Source organism: Melanerpes formicivorus, unplaced genomic scaffold (genome assembly GCF_026170545.1).
Source record: "Melanerpes formicivorus ecotype bairdi unplaced genomic scaffold, bMelFor1.0.p_v2 SCAF_1, whole genome shotgun sequence".
NCBI lineage: Eukaryota > Metazoa > Chordata > Aves > Piciformes > Picidae > Melanerpes > Melanerpes formicivorus.
Window position 1 is genome coordinate 42,756,327 of NW_027142353.1, and position 17,663 is coordinate 42,773,989.

Consider the following 17,663-nt stretch of genomic DNA (forward strand, 5'->3'; position numbering starts at 1 on the left):
CAAACCTGTGGAAAAGATCTTTCAGGAGCGGTCCAGTGACTTGCCAAGTAATAGTCACAGACTAACTTAATTATACCGAAAGTATTCACAGCAGCTTTGGATGTGATTGCTTCTGAAATTCTATTAAGATTTGAAAAAAAAAAAAAAAAAAAAAAAAAAGGAAAAAAAAGAAAAAACAAACAAAACACCACACCAACACCAAAACAGAAAAAAACAACCAACCAACCCCAACACCAGAGCTGAGCCGTTCATTTCCATTTCATTATAGATTCTAACAGATTTTCTCAAACAAGAGATTTATCTCACACACTGCATTTTGTAGTCTGGCATAAGTGAAATCAAACGCCCTTCTTGCAGGTCATGAAAATATAGACTGATTTAGGTAGATATTAGAATCAAGGTTTTTTCTTAAAAGAAGCTTTTGTTTAAAGAAGATTTGAGCCGACAGACTTTAGTCTCATCACTTAAAGTGTATGGGGAGATCTATTTTCATATAACTTTTTTTCTTGACTAAGAAGACATTTAACTGCAATTTTCATCCATCCTGCTTCAGCAGTAGCTAGGGCAGAACAAAATCCTTCATTCAAGAGAGCTTCCTAGCTATGATGCTACTTCAGCCCCATCGGTTCTCCTCCAAGCTGTTCCCAAGACCCTGCAGCACAGTCCTGGCTTTCCTTGTGCAGACAACTAGTGACAAGGGCAGGGGATGCCTGCAGGCAGGGGGTGCATAGATCTCAAAACCTTGTTTTTTCAAATAGTTTTTTCCTATCTGTGTTTTTACTCTGCATCTTTAAAAGTAGGCATGTAAAATTGGACAATGCTGTAACCAGGATTAAATATCCACTATCTTTAATTATACAACAATTAAAATAATAATGGTACTCTTTTTTTGACTAAGCAAATAAATATGAACATGTAATTGAATATTTCATGAATGTTTCATATCAGTCAGAAAATAAAGTACTCTTGAATTTTTATTGCAATATTTGCTTGTGTTAATGAGAGTTCTTTAAGGCATCAAATGAATGAAACAAACCCATGTATTCACAGGACATTTGCCCTCACCGTGTCTGAAGGATGCACAGGAAAACAGAAAATGTTATTTGGCATGCTTTAATAAAAATTCATGCAAATAACTGGGAAAACAAGAACAAAACAAGCAGAAAACTTCTGAAAGAAGCCTAAATTGTTGCTGGTGGGTTTTTCCCCTAGTTAAATAGACAGGTGAAAATTCCCCTTTAGGAAAGTGCATGTAAAGCATGTAGGATTTTTAGAGGAAAATTACTGTATGGGCTGGCTTCAAAACATACTGTGGCTAAGAAACATAATTATATGCCAAGTATAGGAACTGAAAAAAAACAAAACAGTTTAAATTCCTAAGAGATTCATTTGAAAATTGTATGAATGCAAGATAGATATTGCCCTTTTGATTTGTTCTTTGACCAGTGAGGACATAGCTTTATGGACAATTTTCCAGTTGTACCTTGATGTAAGTGACTGCTTTGAGGTCACTAGATAATTTGCTAGGTTATATTCCAGATGTATTAACCCCTCCAGACGACCAGGCAACCATTGCCATTGAATGCTCATATAGGGAAAATATAAAGGGAGAGAAAGTAATTAAAGGTGAAAGGATAGGTTTTCTACAGACAGAAAGCACTGCTTTCCTTACCTTTTTTTTTTTTGTAATTATTTCTACTTTTTTTTTTTTTTTAATCAGAAATTCTCAGATTCATATGCAGTCTTTTAGTACTGGACAGCTAAAAAACTCAGAAAACAAACAAGACTTGCAATAAGATCATGAGCAGGGGTGACACCGAAGTGTTCAATCTGCTCAGCTGACAATCTCCCAAAAAATTGCAATTTAACATAGCAAGACATCCTTGTTAATGCAGCCATATTGTAACCTGTGGTATGATTGAGATAATCAATTTGAATTGTAAAATGATAGATGAGAGCCCCCTTGGTCACATCTTCCCTCACAGACATTTGCAGAAAACCCCCAATACTCACCATTATTCACCAGGACATGGAGTGGACAATTCTTTGCTCTAAACCGCTGCACAAATTGCCATATAGACTTCATGGAAGTCAAATCACAGTATGAAAACTCCACTGGGAGAGAAGAGGAGATGAACAAAACCAGCGTTAAGTCAGTTAGAATAATATAATAGCACACTTAAAGTCATCAACAAGGACTCCTGTGATAATATTACCAGGAAAGTAAAGATTTTAAAAATAAACTAGGTTTTTCAAAATTATGGGTGAAGCTGGTCTCAGAAGGTTCCTTCTTTTTCCTTCCTTCCTTTCTATTTTTAAAATATTGATTCTTCACAGAGTAAATCTGAGGAATGCTGCTGCCAGGAGGTGAAGAAGGGTATTAAACAAAGCAAATATGTCTCAGTCCCACTGTATTTTAAACTTCTACCATTTAAGAAGAGGGGCTACAGCTCTTCAGCACTGGCTGATCAAAGCACTGCAGCTGGAAATCAAAGGGGGAAGAAGCAGCCACAATAAGCACAACAATGTTCCCCTGTGTTTCTGCTTCATTACCCTATGTTTTTTTCTGGATTACCTACTGAGTGTCTGTGATATGAACAGTGATGGAGTCTAACAACATGTTATGAAATAAAGCATTATTGAGGGAGTAGAAAAGATGATAAACAATGTGCCCATACAGCAAGTCAACCAAGTCACCTCCAGTTATCTATAGCAAGCATGGTATCACAGATGATGCCATAGCTCCAGTGGATATCCAGAGACACTTGGTGTTCAGGTCACCCAGCAGCAACAACCATTTACATAAATGCCTTCTTGGTAAGAGTCACACCACTCCTTGGCTTCAGCAATGGCATTGTGATTTGGGAGGATCATATTATACACAGACACTGAACATCCCATCTGACCTCAGGCAAGTGGCAGAATGGTGGGGAGCAGTAGTTCAGAATTCTGCCTATGCCAGTGATATTGGTCAATGAGCAAGGTGTCAGCGTCTCAAAACATATATAACACTGATATGTTTTAATTTCCAAGAAAACATGTCTCTAACAAAAGAATTCTTTGTCCAAAGCAATAGTCATCCACAGCTGAGGACTGGGACTTCTCTCTTGAGTTTTTCTTGCTCCACTCCACCCTTTCACCTTGTAGCCCAAGGGCTGATACCCTGTGTCCCAGAGGCAGGAACATCTACCCCCATCTATTTTATGGGCTTCCCTCATCTATTTTTATGAAAGAAACAGTCTTTAAAAGAAGGGAAAACTGAAGCTAAACAGTTCTTCACATACACTATAGACAGCCTTTATGACAGAAACATTAAACTATTTTGTAAACAGTCTCCAGCACAGGCTGCAATAAGAGATCTTTCTTATTATTCTTTTCTCTAGTCCACCAGTGATGTTCACCAAACTGTCATCCTGTCACAACCAAGGCTGCAAGCTATAATGCCTCTTTATAGTACGTCTGTACAATAAAAGTTTAGGAAGGCCTGCAGGCACAACAGCAAGATAAATAACAAAAGACAATCACAGCTGTTATTAAAATAATTTACAAGAGAACAGTTCCTTCAGATCCCTGCCGTTTTGCAATTTGAGGCTTTAATAATCCTTATATACTTTGACCCTTGACACCATGAGTCCTCTGAAATAGTCTTAGTGAATTTATATAAATTACCTACTGTTTAAATGTCCTTTTAAAGAATGCTTGGATTTCAGCTTTAGGATAGCATAAACATTTTTTTTTCCAAATGTCTCTAAAGTCATACCATTTTGGCAACACTGACCCATGAATAACCCTGGACAATTTCTTGAGCTCCCCATAGACCTTCAGAAGGTCTGCAATTTTGTTTAACTTCACTGATGCAGTGCATCAATGGGAAGAAAATGCAAAAGTTATTAACTCCTGTAGAAGAAGAGAGGCCATTCCTCATGTGTGAAACTATATAAACCCACATGAACAGCACTGAAATTGCTCACATACACAAAGCCTGGTTGTACCAACTAGTAACTAGTGCAATGACAAATGGAGTAAAGACTTAGGCAAAGCTTTATGCTAACTCTGTTGTTGCACTAATTCTTCAGGCAGCTCATCAAGGAACAAAATTAGGAAAAGCATAATCAGCTTCTTACGAGGCAGTCAGTCACACTGCCAGTGGAGGAATCCCTTCTATTACAAAATATTCATCTTATTACAGAAGACATTGGACTTTCATTAGCCATGGTATTTTGTGGCATAGTGCAGGGTCCAACCACTTCTTCATGACCCATATGGACTATGGCAACATTGTTGATTCTCCTGGGTTCTATTAATGCCACTATATGTGCAGACAAAACAAGCCTCTGAGACCATTCACTAATCTCTCCCCTCATCTGACCATGAAATTGTCCTTTTCTGCATTGACAGTAACAATAATGGTTAAATAACCAGTGTGCCAAGGTGAGTGCTTTTCAGCCCAACTGGTGCAATCTGATCTTTCCTGGGAATTAACTTTTAGCTACATCTTTCAACCTCATCTGCCTTAATTTTGTATTTTTACAGAGCAAATGCTGTCCTATACTATGATTGCACAGTGCCCAGACTAATGGCATACTAGGCCAAGGCTATCATTACTTGCTTACTTGGGAAGCAAATCATCATATTCAGTATTTGTAAAGCACTTGCCAGTGTTCATGTTTGTGTTTATTTGTGCATGGCAGCTCTTTGCCACAGAGGAGTTTTCATTGGCACATGTGCTGTAACAACTGAGATGCCACTCCGCTCAAGAAAGAATGCCAAAACATGGCACTCCAAGAATTGTCCTGACTTGGTGGCAGGACCCTGAACAGATGCTGAGTTTCTTTATTGTCCCATGGTCTGAGTATTCATTTTTTTTATCAATGTACTGAAGAATTGCACAGCTACAAGCTAAGGACACTGTTTCATTTCTAGAATATTTTGAAGCATGCACAAACATATTAAGCATGCCAAATTTAAAAATGTCTTAATGAATGAAGACTGGTGTTCAATAATGTGAACAAATTACCAACCCTGAACTTGAAGTAGCAATGTGACTTGAACCACTCTTTAGAAACAACACGGGCAAAAGTTTTTCTGCATAGGGTGGGCATGATGTGGAATACCAGCAAGCAAACTGAAACATTCCAAAATTAATATTTAGATGTATTATTTTTTATATTTTTTTGTTTGTCTGCCACTTGACTTCAAATTACTCAAGTACTTAATAAGCGACATAGTGGTCATTTTGCTTTTGAGTTTAATAACATAATAGGTTTTCAAAACCTTGATTTTCTGGAATTATCCACCTGGGGAGGGAGAATAAAATTTACATACAGAATATCTGTACCTGCTACTACTGAAATATTTTAATTTCTAACACTGTTGCATTTTACATCTCCTTCTATCCTACTCCTTGCTTTTAGGTACTTCTATAATAACAGATATGCCAGCTTTACTTTATTCTACTGGATGTGTCCTTTGTTCTTATCTAAACAATTAACAACATCATTGCACTAGAAATGCTTCTCATATCTCTTTTTGAGACAGCCTTCATCCTGTTCACAGATAAGTATTTTTCTTTCCCTCTACAGGGACCAGAAACAAGAGCAGAGTCCCAGGTAAAATAACTCTGCCTCATTGTTATAGAAGAGCTCATGGTGAGAATCTGAAGATTCATGATTTATGGATAGAAGAGAAGATGGTTTAGAACACTCTCATTCCTATTATTACCCTCACTGCAGGAGGGGTTAGCCTAGATGACCTTTAAAGATTCTTCCGACCCAAACCATTCTATGATTCTATATACTTTTTAGGTGTACTTTCCTCTTGCTCTCTGGTGAACAGATTTTTATATTAAATTTCATTGCTATATTTTGTGAATTGTAGATATGTTTCTTTTACTTCTTGGGTGACATTTACTCTTTACAGTGCCTTAGCTCTACATTTTGAATTATATCTCATTTAAAGCCTCAAACTATATGGCACATATGTGACACACATTAAAGTGTCCTCATATTGACACTTTCCATTGAGAATGAAACTCAAAGAGCATTTTGGAAGTAACACAGTGCACAGTGTCAAGCTACTAAAGAAGATAAAAGTCAGCAAGGCTTTTACAAGCTAGCAAAATGAAAATGTACTTCAGAGAAAGTTAGAAGCATGAGTCTTACCAGAAATAATGCTGAGTCCTCAACTGATTTAAACTGGTATTGTTCTGCAAAGTATGTGGAGCTATCATTTGTTTCCCGTTTCTCAACTCTGAACTTGCACATCCCCAACACATCTTGGGTTGAATGGCTTAAAAGTTATGATCTCAGATATTTGTATAATTTGATAATCAAGAACACATACATGAAAACGAAATTGTACCAGTGAGGACACAAAAAAGCCCAATGATTTTTTGCTGGCAGCCTTCTCCTTTGGACTATTTATTACACATCTATCCTGACTAAAATGTGACTCAGCACTCTTGGGCTGTTGCTCTCTTGACTTGCACAATTTCTTTTCTATACGAACAGCTCACTGTTCACAAGCAAATGTAATTTATTTATTCAAAACATCTTCTCCAAGCTATCCAAACCCTACCTAATTCAGTTTCACTTCCTTCCTTCAGACTCCCTATTTTTTAATTTTATAATGTGAAAATCACCACCTTATAAAATTGTGGTGGGTTGAAATTTCCACCCCAACATGCCAAAAGAAGCCCTAACATTCCAAATGTATTCATTTTGGAGAGAGAAACAACATGAGCTTCAGTGAAGAAGCGGCTGTTCTGAAAATCTGGGGGTTGCTAAAACAGGACTACCTTAATTGCAGACAGTCATGGAGCCATAATATCTGTAAAACAGACATTTTTAGTTGATACAGTAATGAACCAATTAGCCTACTTTCGAGCTGAAATAGATCAGTGCTGATGGTACACCAGTTCCCACAGTCTCCAAGAACTGAGCTGAAACATTCAGTTGTCTTTGGTGCAGGCCTGTCTTCTCATGGATGTAATTGTCAAGAGATCTCAACTGGCTTGTCACCTTAAGCCTGCTAAATTTTACCTTAAATTACTAATCTTAAAAATAGGTTAAGACCTGTGCTAATTTATGGCAACTATCACAGGTTTCAGACAAAACTCAAAATGCAAAGAGCATGTCGTAGTCGACTGTGAGGGAGCTTCCTTCGATAAGCCAGTACCAGACATACTTGGAGATCTGAAAAATAATAATCCCTTCTAATAGGATTGTTTGTCAGTGCACAGTCTAGATATTTCATACATGAAAACAACTTTCAATACACAGCCAGACTTTAATACCAGGGAATCATTACAAAATAGGAAAAAAACTCTCCCATTGGCTACATTTCCTGAAAAGAATGTGCATTTTCTGAGTATAGCTGCTTACCATTTCAAAACCACCAAAATAAAAACCTTCAGTGTGAAGAAGTATGTTTTTAATAAGCTTTGGTACTACCCTGAAATCACCTCAGCAAACAGAATAGAATAGAATAGAATAGAATAGAATAGAATAGAATAGAATAGACCAGACCAGGTTGGAAGAGACCTTCAAGATCATCTCATCCAACCTATCATCCAACACCTAATCAACCAAAGCAGGCAACCAAGCACCCTATCAAGTCTCCACCTAAACACCTACAATGATGGTGACTCCACCACCTCCCTGGGCAGCCCATTCCAATGGCAAATCACTCTCTCTGTGTAGAATTTCTTCCTAACCTCCAGCCTAAATGTCCCCTGGTGCAGCTTGAGACTCTGTCCTCTTGTTCTGGTGCTGGTTGCCTGGGAGAAGAGACCAGCCCATCTGGCTACAACCTCCCTTCAGGTAGTTGTGGACAGCAATAAGGTCTCCCCTGAGCCTCCTCTTCACCAAGCTAAGCAGCCCCAGCTCCCTCAGCCACTCCTCAGAGGGCTTGTGTTCCAAGATCCTCACCAACTTTGTTGCCCTTCTCTGGACACGTTCCAGCAAGTCAACATCCTTCCTAAACTGAGGGGCCCAGAACTGGACTCGAGGTGTGGCCTAACCAGTGCAGTGTACAGGGGCAGAATGACCTCCCTGCTCCTGCTGGCCACACTGTTCCTGATACAGGCCAAGGTGCCATTGGCCCTCTTGCACACCTGGGCACACTGCTGGCTCATGTTCAGCCTACCATCAACCAGAACCCCCAGGTCCCTCTCAGCCAAGTCACTCTCCAGCCACTCTGACCCCAGCCTGTAGCACTGCATGGGGTTGCTGTGGCCAATGTGCAGAACCCGGCACTTGGATGTGTTAAATCTCATGCCGTTGGATTCTGCCCATCTGTCCAGCCTGTCCAGGTCCCTCTGCAAAGCCTCTCGACCCTCCAGCAGATCAACACCTGCCCCCAGCTTGGTGTCATCTGCAAATTTACTGATGATGGACTCAATGCCCTCATCCAGATCATCAATAAAGATGTTAAAGAGCACAGGGCCCAGCACTGATCCCTGGGGCACACTACTAGTGACTGGCTGCCAGCTGGATGTGGCACCATTCACCGCCACTCTCCATACTCTGAGGTAACACAGAAAGACTGGTAGTGTCTGCTCTGTGTTACTTCAATGACAAAAACCTTCTATAGTCAAAGGAAACAAACCAAAGAAAGGAAAAATATTTCCAAACTCCAGGCAAGAATAACTTTGAGTTGACCAAAATACAGCATTTTTTGCTCTAGACATGAGAAATATCCGTAACATGCAAACATGCAAAAACTACCTTCCTTTCCCCCAGAAGTTTCCTGCATTTGCCCCCATGTCAGTCTTAGCACCTGTGAAGCAAGCTCAAGCAGTGCTCAAATTTAGCTTTGATAATTTTTTGTTTTGTTTGTTGGTTTTTGTTTTTGTTTTTTTGGTGGTTTTTTTTGAGATGGTCTTCACATGGATCCGTGAGTCATTCCTCCCTTGGGGCAGCAGAGGCAGCAGAGCTGGCAGAGGGGAAGAAGCAGGAGAAGGCAGCTGGGGTGAAGGAAATGCAAAAGGCAAGGGCTGCCCCTTCCACCAGTGGTGCAGCTTTAGGGGCCAGGTTAGTCACAGCTAGCCCTGTTTCTGATCACCTGTTGCAGTTGCTGCTCCCCTCTCACATCTCTGCCCTCTTTACTCACACAGATCTAATGGTGCAACTACTTCTCCTGTCTCATGAAAGTCAATACCTGGGATGTTAGCTGGGTTACAGTAAAGAACATAAATAACCTTGTGTATCAATGCTGTCATTCTTTTCCACTCCTCCAATAATCAGGATCCATAGGTTGACTTTTTGCTTTTCACCAGATCTGACATTAAGCTGCTTCTCTCATGCTTAAGCAAGCTTAGGTCTGTAGAGGGCTTCTAACATATGATTCATCTGACCCGTTTCACAGAACTAGTTTAGGATGAGATGAATCATGTCTAACAACTCTTTTCTCCACAGACTGCAAAGGGAGCTTGGGGACACTGACTCAGATCTAAACCTCTGCATTATAAACCTAAAAAAGTAGATTATTTGAATCCCAGTGTTCCGTTTCAATTAATAATAAGCAGAACAAGAGAAAAATTGGAGAACTAAGCATGCATGCAGATGACTCAGTGTTATTCACCACACTCAGGATTAGGTAAAGAAAAAACCAACAACAAACAACAAAAAGCCAAGAGTGAGAACTTCCAGGAGAATCCTGCCAAAGGCTTGCAGCTAGCTGGGTAACACAAAGAAAATTCATACTGGAAAAAGATAAGGAGTCTTGCAGGGAATGTTTTAAATTCTGTTCATGTTGTGAAGGCCTCTGAAATAACTGTGACTTCTTGACAGAAAAACTGAGGTATTGTTGCACACTCTAAATGATGAACACATCCTGAGAGCCAAAGAAGTTAAAGATAATTGTAGTGGTTGAGTTTGGTGTTGCTATGTACATACGTGCACATAACTGAGACTAAGCTTAAGCAAACTGCAAGATGTTATAATTTCTAAAATAACAACAGCATAGCTATACATTCCAGGTGAGAACTGGCAGGTTTGCTGCTGCTCTATAATTTACACAGCTCTCATAGATATTAATCTGCTGCAGATATCTTACCAGCTAGAAAAGTGATAGGATAAAGATGTGCAGAAGAATAAAAAAACTAAGAATAGAATCAGTCTCCTGATTACTGATTCGCAGACTGCCCTGTACACTGGATTTCACCTTCTTTCGCTTTTTAATTCTATACAAATAAGTATTTCTGATTATTTTTAGGGATGTATTTGTATAAGAAAGACATTTTTAATTTTCCTATGAGATGGATTCACCTTTAGGAAACTTTAGATCTCTGCTGTTTGTTTAAATCCTGTTTTGTTTCTTTGCTATTCTTCTCATCTCACCTGTCTTGCTGGTCCTCTAGAATTTTCAACATGATCACCCCAATGTAGTCTCCCTATTCAGTGATGATGCATTAAAGTAATTCTCTTTCATAGCAGTTCTCTGCTAATGCTGATCTGGAATTTCAGACAACATAAGTCAGAGATGCTGAGCAAGGAGCCACAGGGCTCCTCCATCTCAATATTAAGTGCTACTGAAATTTTCATTGTCCTTGAATGAAAACTGACTTTTGGCCATCTGAGTAATTCTTGCTCTTAGAAATGTGCATCACGTGTATTGTCCACTATCAGCTCATGGTAACAAGCATTTCCATTAGGTGGTTTCTTGCTTTCAATAGAAGAAATACCGCTGAGAATGCTATGTCTGGCTGGAAAGGGTATACTCTCCTTTGGGGATTATTTAGGGGGAAAAAATGAAAAAGATACTTTTAACTGCATAATCCCCCTTTACTAAAAAGAGAGAGAGAGAATAGCATAACCCTGCCAAAACTAAATGTTTTTTTCTAAAGATATTAACTTATGGAAGATACCAGGTGAACAAAAATTGGATACATAAGTCTTTCTCCTGTTCAAAATTTTGGCTTTTACATGACAATATTTGCCACTGCCCTTTACACCAGGTCTAGAGAAAGGACTACCTGCACAGATAAACCCTTACATTTCCATTCAGTTTTTGAACTTCCTTGAGATACTTTAATCAGCTAAACTTATTTTAAAAAAGTGTTGGTAAGATACTCTTTCAGATTTTAATTTTGCACCTGCAGAAGGGGTGTAAGGCACAGAACAAGGTGTCAGCTGCACTACAGTGATGGCAGCCAAGCTTGCTGGATTGGCAAAAAGAGATGTATAGCATTGTTAACAGCACAAGAAGTATATGAATCTGTGCACATCTGCTCTCTGGTTAGCAGGCAGTAAACACAGGTAGGAAGGTCTGCATTTTCTAGGCAATAGTCACAGCACTCTTTTTCCCTTGGTGCACACCCTTCAGAGACAAGACAAGAGGGAGGAAGGAGAGAAGAATTCTCATTAGTCTGTTTATACCCAAGTATAACTCAAATATATCTAAACTGGATTTTTTTCCCACTCTCTTATGTGAGAAAGATAAACTTGGACAAACCTCTTTTAAATTTTGCATCATTTGCAAGGAATTAGTAATGTATCAAATTATTCTTCTTACATTTTCTGATGTATTATTGGTGTTTGGTTAATCACAAAGCCAGGAAATCTCTTTGCCATCGAGTACTACTTCTAATATGATCGTAGCTGTGATCTTGAGACTATGAAGAAGGGATGTAAGACTGCAACAATCAGGATACTGGATCTGAGGGCTTATGAAGGTTTTTGATTTCTGCTTAATGCCAAACTATCATTTCTGGGGGAAGATAACCCCTCCACATACAGGGAAAGAAATCAGCTAATAACTTTTATGCAATCAAGCATACTCTGGCAGGTTACTTTTAACGGCATATCTGGATCTGAATGCTACCTTTTGAATAGATTTTGAATTGATGCAGAGCCCCAGATTAGCAGTACTGCAAAATCAAAAGGCTGTGATGCAAAATTTTAGTGCAGCACACTGCATCATGCAAACCCTACACTGCCTGTTTTTAGCAGATTCTCACCCACCATAGTGCCTCCTTAAGTCTATATTTAGGGCTCAGCTCAACTTGCACCTGAATCTGAAAGCTGAATCTGGCCTCCAACATCAAGGCATGCATTGTACAACCTACCCCTGTGTTGGGTAGGAAGATGGGTCCCCTTCCTGCCTTCCCTCCTTCATTTGAGAAAAGGCAATGTAGATGAGCTGGCACCTGCCTGGGAAATGGGTCATCTCTGCCAGGGGGAAAGTGGGGCACAGCATTGTAGCACGGCTCAGACCGAGCACCCAGACCCTGTGTGCTGTGCTGGCACAGGGACTATGTGCTGCTCCCAGTTATTTGACAGAAGGGACACAGATTTCCTCAACCACTGTTTTTGGGGCCAAAGTAAATTTGATTAACTATATATACAGCTCTGGAGCAACATCTTTTTAATGGGCAGATAGTGCACTAACTTAAGGGTAAATTACGTATTTTGGTTAGCAGCTTGGCTGCTTTGTTGTTTAGTTCTTTCAGCCTACTTGGATAGCAGCCATCAGTCCTCTGTGATTTAGCTCTGTTTAATTTTTCTACTTTTTCAGACCTTTGGCTGTTGGTAATTCAATTTCTGGCAACTGCAGACCTTCACTCCCTATTATAACTTATACCCCAAGGCAGACATACTGCCATCTGCACTGCAACAGTGGTGGTAGCTAGTGGATGAGAAGAGGCAAATGTCCAGATGCCACTTGGGCTCTGAAACAGCTTTAATATACAAATTATGTTTGGATCAGAAATACCTTCTGAATCCAAATACAAGCCTCTCAGAAACATGGTATCCTTCCACTCTGTACTTGACTTCTGTATACTGCTTGTCCCAAGAGCTTTAACAGATGTAGAAAACTAAGTATTTCCCTTCGCCCAGCCTCCAAAATCATCAAAGGAGGAACTAATCCCATTCAGACATCCTTTATACACACAGGTTTCACTTCATCTTCCCTTATCCTCTCCTTCCAATCTCCCTGCTCTCCAGATGAAATCTTCCTTCAGAAAGAAAGTAAACCATCACCACCTTCTGCTGTCCTGAGAAAATTATATCCTGTTCCCAGCTGCTGGCAGGAGCTCTCTGCAAGCTGAAGGCATAACAGTGGCACAAAGCCCTGCTGCATGTGAGAGCTGGGAATCAATATCCTCTCTCCAGTGAGCCTGGAAATGATTCAAGTGACCCACATTAGAGAAGGATGATAATATTTTAGGGAAAAATCACCCCAAACTCTGAAAAGCTCAGCAAGGATGTAGCCTACTGACAGCAGGGTGGAACAAATACAGGGGATGGCTGAGGTATAGCTATATTTGTAGCACAGGGCTCCTCAAGAAGAGGGAGTCTCACCCCACATTAAGTGTTGCATAGATCAGCACCAGTATAGCCCATCTTTCTGACCTCCAGTGTAACACAGGGCCTAACACCACAGTTACTCATTCCTAAGGCCAACCTGTAATTTCTCAGTGAGCTATGGCACAGCTGAGGGAAGTTAGCAAGAAACAAGGATGCTACTTCTCCCTAGAGCTAATTATTTTCAGACTGGAAAACCTGTGTGGCTACAATTGTGTCTTCCTGTCAATAGCAATTTTCTTCAACTGAAAACCAGGGGGGTGGAGAATCACTTATGATACAACTGGATAATTTCTTTGTTCCTTTCTGTGTCTTCTTGGTGAATATTTAGATTTACAAACTGCAAGTTTATTGGTATTTCCGAAGCAGAGAGTCACCTGATATTACTGAGTCAGAGTTTCATCTGTCTCTACCCAAAGAGTTCAGTATCTGTCTAATAACATATCTTCAGAGTTTCTGGACTTGACAGTGATAGAGTTATAATTTGTTCCTTTTTGATAGGCACAGCTATCTATAATATACAGTCTGCACAGATGACTTCCCACAACATTCAGCTTCCATGATACTGTTTTAAAATTACCTTCCCAAAGAGAATGAGGTGAAGCAGAAAGACTTTGGGCTCACTGACACCCATTCTCTGTTAAACTGTTCTGAAAGCCATGAAGGAGGAGGTTGTAGACAGGCAACCAGCACCAGAACAAGAGCACACAGTCTCAAGCTGCACCAGGAGAGGTTTAGCCTCGAGGTGAGGAGAAAGTTCTTCACAGAAAGAGTTATTGGCCATTGGAACGGGCTGCCCAGGAAAGTGGTGGAGTCACTGTCCCTGGAGGTGTTCAAAAAAGGATTGGATGTGGCACTTGAAGCCATGGTTTAGTTAGTCATGAGGTGTTGGGTGATAGGCTGGACTTGATGATCTCTGAGGACTTCTCCAACCTTGTTGATTCTATGATTCTATGAAATGTACTTTCCGTCCCTATTTTGGAAACAACTGCATTCTTGTTCTCTGAAGACATCTCTTTAATGTTGCCTCAGCTAAGTCAATGAGAAAGAAAGGGATGCCTGAGCCAGACTGAACAGAGAACAATTTAAGACATTTGGGCACCCTGGAATGCAATTTTCCTGGAAGGCAAATATATACTTTCCACACCATCTTGTTTTTGAAGAATAAAGGACTTGTTACAGCTTGGCAATGCTTTTTAGGAGATTTAAATTTCTGACAGAAATCAAAGTCTTTAAGATGCTTGACTTTAATTATTCCAAATTATTACATTCCTCTTAGTTCTAATGAAACAATTTTTCATCACTGCTCTTTAAAGATCTATTTTCTTAATATAAATGGATGTTACACTGTTGTACAACTTTAACACAGGGCTGTTTTCAAAACTCCCTCAAAACTCCTGTGTATGAAACTAATACATTGGCAAACATTTTCAAAAAATTATCTTCCCCTCCCCCCAAATTATCAATGCTGACATCTGTTTTATGGCTAGCAACTGTGGCTTGCAATATCCAGCCAATACTTTTTTGCCTTAGTTGGAGTGAACAACAACCACTAAAAGGCAAAGAGTGTACAATCAAGGTTTGTAAGTGACCACTGATGACATTTCGATCAATAAAATTGAGTAAATACATGCTCACAGCAGGAAGTCCTTACACACTCCTCTAGATTGACAAGGTTAGTTTGCCCACAGTGAAAGCAGTTTCTTACTTCCCTTTGCCCCTGGTTTCCTGACTACTATGCCTGGTGGCTAAAGTAAATCCACTCTTAGGTGTGCTGCTTATTTTTTTTTTTTTTCCTGGGAATAGGGTCACAGTACATTTCGTGTAATACCTGGAAGGACAGCTTAGCCTGAAGCAGAAATCTAGGACAACATCTTTCCTCCTCTGTGTCATTTCTCTACTTCCTTCTACTGCAGTTGCATTTTTATATTCTTTCAGTCCCTCTTTAAAATCTGGTTTTGCTTACAGTAAGGGGAGGCAGAAAATACACATCCCTCCTCCCAGCTGAACTCTGCCTTCTGGAGCTTTTCAACAAAAGGAGGAAAACAAGAATGTACCTAATACTTGAAAAACAGTGGGAGCAGCCCTTCTAGTATCTGGAAATACACATCTCAAAAAAAAAAGTGTGTCTATCAGAAACATCTCATTTATCACTTTAAACTATAAGATTCTCTCTTAATTACAAACGGGGAAATTTCATAGTTTCATAGTTTCATAGTTTCATTCAGGGTTGGAAGGGACCTCAAGGATCATCTAGTTCCAACCCCCCTGCCATGGGCAGGGACACCCCACACTAGATCAGGCTGGCCAGAGCCTCAGCCAGCCTGCTCTTAAACACCCCCAGGGACGGGGCCTCGACCACCTCCCTGGACAACGCATTCCAGGGTCTCACCACTCTCATGGTGAAGAACCTCCTCCTCACATCTAGCCTGAATCTCCCCACCTCCAGCTTCATTCCATTCCCCCTAGTCCTAGCACTACCTGAGATCCTGAGAAGTCCTTCCCCAGCCTTCCTGTAGGCCCCTTTCAGATACTGGAAGGCGACAATTAGGTCACCTCGGAGCCTTCTCTTCTGCAGACTGAACAGCCCCAACTCCTTCAGTCTGTCCTCATAGGAGAGGTGCTCCAAGACCAAGGTATTAGTGTGGAAGTGAAAAAAAATTACGACTCACATAAGAAAGAAACTTGCAGCTGCTATATACAATTTAAAGAACGTATCTGTGGCCTCTCTGAATTTACCTGAACAGAACACTCCTTCTGTTATACCATGATTCAGCCTGTGATAAAGCCACTTATTAACAACAGTCATACTTGGAATTCAAGAATGTTCAGAGATACTCTTTGCAGTAACAAACAAATTAATGCAATAGATACAAGTGGTATTAATTCTGTAAGGCACCATGGGTAAAAAATATTGGAAGTTAAAGTGCTCTGCAGAAGCATAAGCAAGATGGAAGAAGAAACTTTCATTGGTAATGAAAATCCAGTGTTTTAATACAAAGTTCTACCAATGTAACTCAAATATCAAATGCAAATCAAAACCATGCACGGTTTAGTGGAACCTCAGATGTATATTGGATCATGCATAGGTTTTCAAAAATTAACTTCCTTAGGCTACAAATCAATAAGAAAAATATTTTTCCAATGTACTTTCCTGAACATGACTTTTTCTAGAATGAGTAGGAGAAGCTCTAATTTTGTCCAGTTGACCATAACATATCACTGCCACATTGTGAGCAGATCTTGCTCCTTCCATAGCAGGAACACAGGCTGCAGAGTCTTATAAGAAACTATTCTGTAGAAGCCACTAGTCATGAAAAACTCTGACCTAAGCACGCAGGTGAGTAGGAAAGGCTGTCATGCAACATTGCTTACGTATCTACAACATCACAGGATTAGAAGACCCATAGAAAAATGTGTGATTTTTTTTTTTCTACAAATAGGGAGATTTTGAAGGCCCTTATTGCAACTAGACTTTGGTGAGTAAAAGGGTGAGCTATCATGTGCAAGAACATCAAAGTAGGCAAACAACACATTTAATGCGCTAAATGCTATGACTTTCAGTTACTCTGTTCATAGTTTTGCACTTCCGCAAGGCAGTGTGGGCAGCACACCAATGTGTACAGGAATGGCCTGACAGATACAAATACTTGGTCTGTGGTGATAACAAAACATAAGACTAACAGATTCACAACCAAGGGGGGAACAGAGAAGTTTGTAATTCAAAGTTCATACCAGATTACCTAATCTACCTGAAAAGGATGCAGCAGGGAAAAACATTATAAATTTTAGAAAAAACATTAAAAACTCATCAGACCATGCAAAAGACACCTCTGTAATCTATAAACTGTTTTCTGGATGCTTGTCATGTTTATTCCAGTCGTATTTGTCTTCAATCCATTAAAATGTAGCATTACCTGGGAAAGTATTCAAGGCTATTTGAGTGTTTGAGAGCTGCTTGAACCCAAGGTTTCAAACAATTTTGTAAGCAAAATTGCCTGAGTTTATCTAGAAGGGTAAAATACAGCAAAATAATTATATGCATTTGTAATTAATTCTTTATCTATTGAAATGCAAAAATTGATCTGTAACAAATAATTATTAAGAACTCTTAAGAGAGAAAATACAATGGCAATCTTCTAAATTGATTTAATGGTTGACTTACTTTAATTAGTGGTAAAATATTTATTTCAAGTTCTGTAATCGTTTTTTATTACCACAAGAGAGCTTCAGTCTTGGTTGAGCTATAGAAATCACGGCAATAATAAGCAATAAAACCTGTTATCTAATCGATATGGTTTTGTTTGACTGTGGAAGAGAAAGCAAAAGAGCTGGAGGACTTTTTTATTTTACTGT

General features: G+C 39.6%; 1 protein-coding gene across 2 annotated transcripts in view; it reads right to left on the reverse strand.

The window, feature by feature from the left end:
• Nucleotides 1–17,663, reverse strand: part of DHRSX (dehydrogenase/reductase X-linked) — a 186,259-nt gene that overhangs the window by 67,576 nt on the left and 101,020 nt on the right. For both annotated transcript variants that reach the window (XM_068141540.1, XM_068141531.1), the window contains one exon: nt 2,014–2,115. In XM_068141540.1, coding sequence (XP_067997641.1) covers nt 2,014–2,115 — 102 coding nt within the window. The remainder of the gene's footprint in view (nt 1–2,013; nt 2,116–17,663) is intronic.